The 9050-nt window shown below is 40.5% G+C and overlaps 1 protein-coding gene across 13 annotated transcripts in view; it reads right to left on the bottom strand.

Moving 5' to 3' along the window:
- Nucleotides 1–3851: 3851 nt before the first annotated feature.
- The window catches only part of nup214 (nucleoporin 214), a 32856-nt gene continuing 27657 nt past the window's right edge, over nucleotides 3852–9050 (bottom strand). For 11 of the 13 annotated variants that reach the window (XM_073477605.1, XM_073477612.1, XM_073477610.1 and 8 more), the window contains 3 exons: nucleotides 8493–8638; nucleotides 7278–7311; nucleotides 3852–4669 (listed from right to left, as the gene is read on the bottom strand). In XM_073477605.1, coding sequence (XP_073333706.1) covers nucleotides 4633–4669; nucleotides 7278–7311; nucleotides 8493–8638 — 217 coding nt within the window. In that variant the 3' untranslated portion in view covers nucleotides 3852–4632. Of the gene's footprint in view, nucleotides 4670–7268; nucleotides 7312–8492; nucleotides 8639–9050 lie in introns of all 13 variants that reach the window. The other 2 variants (XM_073477611.1, XM_073477614.1) reach the window with 1 other exon arrangement.

Below are 9050 nucleotides of genomic sequence, written 5' to 3'. Positions count from 1 at the left end.
CAAGCCATGCACCTCCACATGGCCCCTGTTTTCCTTCACCTGGCTGCTTTTTACGCTCTAATTTTAGATGTTCGCTAATGTTCTCATTTGAATAATGGGAATGGATATAAGGAATGGGGTTTGACACCAGCTGCTGCCTCGGTTTCAGAAACGGAAAACTTTCTTCATCAACTCTGTGACTCTGGTAATGCTCAAAGCCTCCCTCCTGACATCTGTGATAATGCCTGACATCCACGATCAAGTCCATTAGATAAGACCTTAAGCCCATTCTCGGTAATCCATTCGCAGGCAAACTAAGTGTTAAATTTGCATGCACCTGTTTACGTTTCGCCGCATGTTAATGGAGATGGAGTGTCGACTCCTTCCCGTGGAGGCAGAGCTCTTTTTTCTGGACACTTCTGCGAGACTAAATGGAGTTTGAAATTAAAACTCTCAGTGAAAAGCTCCTTTGAAGTATCAGGATAAGTAATGACACTGAACTGCCTAATCCCTGTGAGTCAGTTAAAGACAGAGGGGGAGAGAGGGGGGAAAAGGGAGGAAGTGAGGCAGGTAGGTAATTAAAGTTTGGGAGGTTGGGATAGACTTCTCGGTATGCCAGTGTTATTAATCAGGCATTATGTTCACGTCAGTGCAATGCTACAATGCTCAAAGCTGTGGTTAGCATTTCAGCATGAATACCAGCATACAAAGTGATCATGTCCTTATATTTCTGCAACCAGTACCTGCAGGACTGCGTGACAGCAGTGAAAGACGGGACAAACACACAGCTGGAGGTTATGAGTGGGACGTCAGAGCTATAATAGAATACAATACAATTGATAAACTTAATTATGTGTGGACTATGAGAAGTGGAGCATTAAGAGGCAGATTTATGGGATGATTTGACAGGAATCAAAGATGTTAAACAAGATCACGAGTCTTCAGTCATGCTAACAGCTCAGCAAGTACTCTTCCTCTTCAGAGTACTTCTCGTCTCCACTCTGAACTCTGAATGTTTGTACATGTGTCTTTTTTTGGGCTACGTTACAGCATCTGTTTCACCCTGACCCTGAATGTGTCACGTAAACCAGTGCTAATAAGAAAACATGAAAATCTTAAATATTGCACCTTTAAAGTATTAAAACTGGTGTTTTGGCCTGAGTGAAGCCTCAGGGGACCATGAATGATCGTGTGTGAGTTTAATGTCAATCCTAGCAATAGTTGTTGACACATTTCAACCCAAAAATGCAAACGTGACCACCAAATTCATGATGATTCATCCTCTGTGCATCATTCATATCTCTACCAGACTTCATGGACATCCATCCAATAGCTGTTTAGAAATTTTGGTCTGAAGCAAAGTGGTGGACCGACCAACAAACCAACATTACCATCCCTACAGCTGCTAGTGCGCCTGAACTTAAACTACATGTTTACAGATCAATTTGATGTAATATCATGAATACAGATGGTCTGACTCTTATTTTGTTGCTCTGCTTTCTGTTGACCTCACTTATCCTTGTTATTCGTCTTCCTGTAAAAAATTTAAAGACGCCTTGTTAAATCTTTCAAACTCTGAGTATCCACAGGTGCCGTTCTTCAGATGGGGGAGGAGGCCTTCGAAAAATGGATCTGCAGTGCAGCACCCAGTCAGCACGGTGAGAGGAGAAACAGCGGGGCGAGGTCTTCCCTGTTTGTTAGTGGATTATTGGATTAGGATTATCTGTGCAGTCAAAATTACCCATTAGTGCAAATTGCAGCAGGCTCTTTCAGAGGAGCTGGTGCTCACAAACACACACTGTACTGTTCCCAAACACTCACCGGCTGCTACGTTACGTACAGTGTGGGAGACACATGAGTGACCAGATTGAGCCCCAAGACCCAAAAGATGCAGTGACACATGTAGAGATGATGAATATGTCAGCGAAGCGAGGCGGGATGTGCTCAAGAGCTGCTAATCATCACTCACTTAAGGGGGGTGGGAGAAAAAGAAAAAAAAACAGAGGATGAGGGTGGGGGTTGGGGAGGGGTGGTGGAGCTATTTTTATCTGGATTCCATGAAGACAGCTGTCATCTTCCCGAGTGTTTGTGAGACTTTCCTGCACTTTCCATCACCGGGAACGGGGACACAGGGGACCAAGTAATAAGTCCTGTCACTGTGGAGTATTTCTATTATATCTGTGGTATAATAAAAAATAAAAACTCCCCCAACATTTAATGCTCTCATCCAGCCCAGTTGTGGAGTGGGTGCTGAAAATCTCATAAGCTCATCCGCTTTAGCTGAAAGCATTACAGACTTTGGGCTCGGTAACTGCCCGTGTGCCCGCTGTAATCTGCCAGCGTGTCCATCTTTACCTGAAACATCAGACAGATCTGGTGCTGATCACACATCACTGAGATAATGTCGTCTGTTCAGACAAAAATACAAAACTAATTAGAAAACATTTTTGTTTGCCTGATTGGTTGACCAATCCCAAAAACCCCCCACAATTTCCTCATTAAAAACAAAACATAGATTTATAATTGATTTATAGCCAATGGCTTCAGTCAGAGATGTGGACGCGAGTCAACTTGATGACTTGATGTTTTAATGACTTGACAGAAGACAAATGAAGACACAATCTTGACTCGTGAGTTAAAGACTCGAATGACTTGTCTGCGTTTATTTTATGTTTTCAGTTCAGTGGTTTTAGTATTACTAAAGTGATATGCTGCCCCCTATTTGTTTTAAACATGAACTTGGCAGGTGGCCCAGTCTTACACACCATACCTTTATTACCAATTTAATTCAGCGTTGTACCTTTTGAACAGGTTAGATCAGTGGGTTTTAAGCTTTTTGTACCCGAGGCTCACCTGTATTCATATCTGTGCAAAACAGCCTTTATAATGTGTTATGCAATTACTCAGTGCACGCTTAACTTTGGGATTATACCCTAAAGATTTTCTTGGGGTATAGTATTTGTCTCTGTATTAGGGTTAGGGTTATATAATTATTATACAGATGCCAATTCTCTTTATTAAATCCTGATAATGCAGGTTGGGAAAAAAGTGACTTGCCCAAAGAACAGATGACTTGGGACTTGCTTGAGAATTGGATCAAAAGTCCGGCTCCAGCCTACAGTTTCTATCTATTTAAGACTATTGGGGAATGTGGATTTGGCCACTGGAGCAGGTGGCTGCTTCAGGTCACTTTTTTTTATGACCCTGACATTCCCGTCCCACTTCAGAGCGACCAGGACCTCTTCCCACCCGTCTGGTGTGAGGCGGGTGGAGATAAGGGTGGACAGGGTGATGGTGACGTGCCCCCTCGCCCTACCACACACACATAAGCTGGGAAAATAACTCGATGGTGGCCACAACACACAGGCTGTAGATCCCCATCAGCATTCTCCCACAACCCAATTTAGCTCCGAGTCAATGAATTCTTTACTGAAGATGGAGGAACGAGCTGCATATCAAGAGGGACTTAGCATTAATTAGTGAACTGTCTAAACATGGCCCGAGGCTTGCTGCCATGCTATTCTTCATGCCACCTCAAATTAAATGTGTTTGGTTTCATATGGCTAATATTCAGATTTCATCTTCCTCTCCATTAAGGAAATACTAAGCTTAGTTATACGCTAGTTCGACTGTGATGGTGTGAAGCGCTATTCCAATGTTTGTCAAAGGTGTTTCAGCTTTTGATAAAAAATTGTACAAAAATCAACATATTTATACTTTTCGAGATTATCTGTCGGTCATCTCAGGAGAAATCTGCAGGCTTTAAAAAGGAAACTTCACTATGAAAATGATTCACTACATTCGGGAGTCACATTATAATCAGATTGAACAATGTGTGCTTTTGTTTACACTTTCATAATCACTCGAATGAATCAATGAAGCATGAACACGACTGCTTTAATGAATACAATTTTGAGAAAAATAATTTGTTGGAGAAATTTCATTTAATTTACATTTGTCACGTAAAAATATACATCACGTGTGGGAATGCAAAGAGGAAGAGAAAACAGGACTTTTTCTATCTCAAACCACAATACTTTTTTTAATGACAGCTGAAAATATGGTGTTTGTTTCATTTTGGTACACTCTTCATGAGCTTACATGTTTGACATTCTGTAACTGAACGATGTTTTAGACTGAAAAATTGAAATTTTCAGAAGCTTTTTTTTTTGGCATTTCCATGTTTTAATGTGCAGAAACAGTGACTTTAAAAATGCTGCAGCCAAAACCCCACTGGAGTATGAATGACAACAAGAAAACTGTAAACTGACAAGTCTGTAAACTGCATCAATGTGTAACAGTACACAGCGATTTTCGTTTCATAAAACTGTTTTCAAAACTCTCAGAAACATTGAAAAAAACTGTTTTTCCAGACACCCCACAGGACACATCTTCTGCTTCTATGAACTTCAATAATAATCAAGTATGGAGAGAATGACTGCACACTGCACGAAAACTTAAGTTTTTGTCTAAAATGTACAAAAACGTTTCTCCGAAAAGAAAATGCTTGTAAATCTTTCTTCTAATTCACTCTATTTAACCCAAAGTTAATACAATCTTCCCCGTTGTCCTTCTATCCGCTGTAAGGCACAAAGAGCTTGATTGCAGAGATATCTGCGGCAGTGACGTCCGGCTCACGGAGGTTTCATAAAACTAACTTCTCCAACTGGAAAATGTCTGAGGACCTGATCTGAAAGGAGAATTCCAATGACATACAAAGCAGGAAGAGGTTATTCAAAAAGAGATTCAATGCTTTAAACACCACACGTAGTAATAATATTATAACGAGTAACCCTGTCAAATCTTCCTTTTGATGTAATTGATGTAATGGTGCTGTCATTAAGATGCTGAATATTGGAGCTAAGGATTTCTGGGCTTTTCAAAAACTTTCTGAAGTTCAACAGATATCAAACATAAATGCAAATGATTTTGAAGGGGCATCATTCAGAAAATGAATATTCAGCTAATATTCCCATTTACAAGGAGCTGTGCATCTTCCCACTAATATATTGTTTATCAAGTCAAAATATGGAAAACCGGGACGGCTGGAGCCATTTTCCTTATCTGCGTCAAAATAAGATGATGACTGACTTGTTCGACCATGAAAACACAGCGTCATTCAGCCACCTTCTTGAAAATGTCAATGAAAATACGTGCACATATCCTAAAACCTGTTGATATCCAAGTCTTGTGTCATAAGGTTTAAAATTAGGTTTGTTTCTCCTTCCGACCAGAAATGTATATAACCTTTATTTCATCAGGAAGTCACACTGAGATTAACATCTCTTTTACAAGTGACACCTAGACAAGACAGGGTCAAAATAGCTGCACGAAGGACATAACAAGTCAAAGATAACATCAAATCACATCACAATAGCAGCAGTAAATATAAAAATACATTTCATAATACAATGTGGGCTTTTCTTTAAGGCATGCATCTCACACTGGTGGCTATGTGGTTTGTGTGCAAGGCATCCATGAAAACGCACGGAGCTGACTGTGAACAGGCAAGTGGATGTTTGATATTTTTTAGGCTGATGCTGATACCGAGACGTGAGATATACTGTATAATGAAGGCAGGATATCTTTATTGACGGTTTAACAATATACTTAGTTGTCTAAAATGACATCAGTGCACTGAAACAGTTTACTTAACTGGTACTTTATATTATAAATAAAAAATAAAAAAAAACATAATAGCGGTAGACCGATTTTTGGGGGCGATATGCAGCGTTTTCCTGATTATCGTTATTGGTGATCGTCAGATTGCCGATAAAATAGACTAATTTAAAAATGTGCTACTTTGGCTCTGATGCAGCATCCTCTCCCAAAATGTCTTGCCCACAACAATATCTGATTGGTAACACGTCACAATTACTAGCCTATAAACACTGAATAATCTAAATCTGCAAAGTAACTAGTAACTAAATTCATCAAATAAATGTAGTGGAGAGGAAGTATAAAGTAGCAGAAAATGGAAATACTCAAGTGAAGTACCTCAAAATTGTACTTTAAATCAGTACTTTAGTAAACTGTACTCAGGTTTCATCACTAGTTGTTCTAAATTTAAAGACTTTCATTTTTACAGTGAATAAATATCGGTAACAAATATCGGTTTTCAGTCTGCTTGATTTCTAATAATCGGTATTGGCTCTGAAAAAGCCACATTGGTCGACCCCTAATACATAAAGTACCCCACACATCTTTTTCTGCATTATAATCTCTGAAAAAAAGTTTTCATATCTTCACATATTGGACAACAGATGCAGATACTGATATATCGGTAATAGGCTAATACAGGCCAATTATATCAGTCGGGCTCTATCGCACACAGCTGTAAAATCCCAAATTGGATGCACTCTCTAAATGTGCTGTGTACAAGTCAAAATAATGTCCTAAAACCAAATTCTGAATAATAATTTGGAGTATCCAAATGGAATATGCTGTTTACAAGACCAATATCAAATTTGGCATATTGTCATATTGGGAATAATAGCGTGCATGCAAACGTGGCCACTGAGCATACTGTTAGAAGGAAGGAAAAACTAACAAAAGAGCGAGGCAGGAGGATTATTAACAGTATGTGAATGTGTCCAATAGGCTGAGCCGCGTCTCCACACACTCCTGCACACTTCAGAGTGCATTCCACTGGAACACACCCCGGGGAACGCTGGCTGCCATGTGACACGTAGCGGCGAAACGGTGGGAGAGGCAGCAGAGGAGAGGGGAGAGGTAGAGAATGGGATGGAGGGAGGAGGGAAAGAAATGGTGAGAGAGTAGGATGGGGATGAAAATGTAATCGCAGGAGGGCAATTAGTAAGGAAGTGCTGCTCGAGCGTTCAATCATGCAGGGCAGGTTTAAGGGACAGCTACTTTCCACAGGGGGTCAGAATGATGCAGCATATGCATTATTGTACAGTATTTACTGTGTTAGAACAAGATTTTATTTGTTTATTTATGCTTCTTTTTATTTAAGGTTGAAAGCAGAGAAAAACCTTTCTATATTTCAATGCAGTGAATTAGCAATAAAGCTCCATCTGACTCTAAATGAATAAAGAGGAAGAAAAGGAAATAAATGAGGTCAGATGAGGTGATGGTGGTATAAAATCTGAAAAGGTTCAATGGGGAGTCGTGTTGTGGAAGCAAAATGTGAGCTACAAGCACCACAGGCACCGCGCACTGGTGAAGCCAGGGAGAAATATGGGTCTGTCTACTCATTGGTAGACACACATACTCACAAACACACACACACATATAGACAGACAAGAATTAAAAGTAAATGTGATGACCTCACTTACTGGTTTGCTGACCCGAAGGTACCTCCAGAGAACCCTACAAAAAAATAAGGGAGAAGAAGTGATTAATTTGGTTTCTGTAGCAATAAAACATTATGACTGTCAGTGTGGCAGAAGATGAAAACTCATAATCCCAAAACAGATCAGTGTGTCTGTCTGACAACGTGACCTGACACAGGCAAAGCTTTGCCACCCAGGGGGCTTTGAACGACAGAGGCGGAGAAGGTTTAGAAAGATGAATGGACAAAAGGGGCAACTGGACAGTCTGATGTACAGTATGTATATGACTAACAACAGAGCCATTATAGGCTGCAAAAGAGCCAGCTAATGAGAGAAAAAGGGAAAAAAAAGACACCCAGAAATTAGTGGGAGGTAGACGGCAAGAGAACTCTGATCTGCTGACAAATCTGGGTCATGAATTCCACATTTCTGAATCTGATTTGCCGCAGAATGTTTCAGCAACCGTCAAGATGACACGTAAAATGTCAAAATGATGCTCACTTTTATTAGTGCATGAACTACTGTAGCATCTCAGTAGCAGGAGCAAATACAGTATAGTACCATTACAGATGTAAAGGAACTCAGGTAACAATTAGGGCCGCATGATGAGTCAAAGAATTATCAAAACTGCGATATGGCAGCAAGATTTTTCAGTGAAAATGTAAAACCGTGATGCAAAAAGGATAATTCCCACAAATCCCGAACCTACAGAAGCCATAAACGACCATGGGTCAAACATATTACTTTCTGTTTTCCCATGATAATCATTATATTATTTGCTTTATTGGGATCATGAGTTATTTATGTCATAACGAGATTATTTATCATGAAAAACAACTTCATGAGATGCAGTGGACCATGACATTTTCATCTTAAGTCAGTTGCTACACTTGTCAAGATGCCATGTATGCATGCTGGCATGGCACTGCTGAACTCTTTAACATCAGGCCTTTAAGTTATAAGAGGGAATAAAGGATAGGAATCTATCCTGTTATCTTGGGATAACAAAGCTTGTTTTTTTCCATGATAATGACATAAACAACTTGTGATGTCAAGAAAACAAATAATAATTAACTTGTTATCAATGGAAAACAGAGGAAATAATATGTCTGACCTGTGGCTGTTTAGGGCTTCCATATGAAGATGATGTGGGAAGAATAGAGAGAGAGAAAAAAAAGGATGGGTGGGGGGGGGGGGCAACTGAAGTCGTAGTCTCACCTCCTGCCTGTGGCTGCTGTCCAAAGCCTGAGAAGCTGCTGGGCTGACTTCCAAACCCAGAGCCCTGCTGGGCCAGGCCCCCGAATGACGGAGCGCTCTGATTGGCTAGGGCGCCAAAGGACGGGCCGCTGGGAGGTGAGGCAAACCTGAAAACGGAAGCAGATGCAGACAATGATGTAGCACTACTGCAACTACTGAATTAAAATTAGTGAAAACAAGAGAAGAAAAACCAAGGGTGAAAACAAGAGAGATTAGAGAGAAATGACTATAGTACGTATGTTTCCTGTAAACATGCCAGTAAGGAAGAAGGTGTCAAATGGTGTTTGTGAGGATTGAGAGATGGGGGTTTAAGCGGTAATCCCCTCAACAGGACCCACGCCCATCGACTCCCAAGGGAGAGTAAAGGGAGAATAAGCAAAACAGACAGAGAGGGAGTGAGAGAGAGAACAGGCCAGTTTAATCTGCAGGCAGCAGTGAGATTATCTGAGGCGAATAATCTAGTCCCGCACAGTTTTGGGCTCATTGCCACGTTCACTGTAACAAAACACGTGCACATTG

Source organism: Pagrus major, chromosome 12, assembly GCF_040436345.1.
Source record: "Pagrus major chromosome 12, Pma_NU_1.0".
NCBI classification, from domain to species: domain Eukaryota; kingdom Metazoa; phylum Chordata; class Actinopteri; order Spariformes; family Sparidae; genus Pagrus; species Pagrus major.
This window is presented reverse-complemented; position numbering and strand designations above follow the sequence as displayed.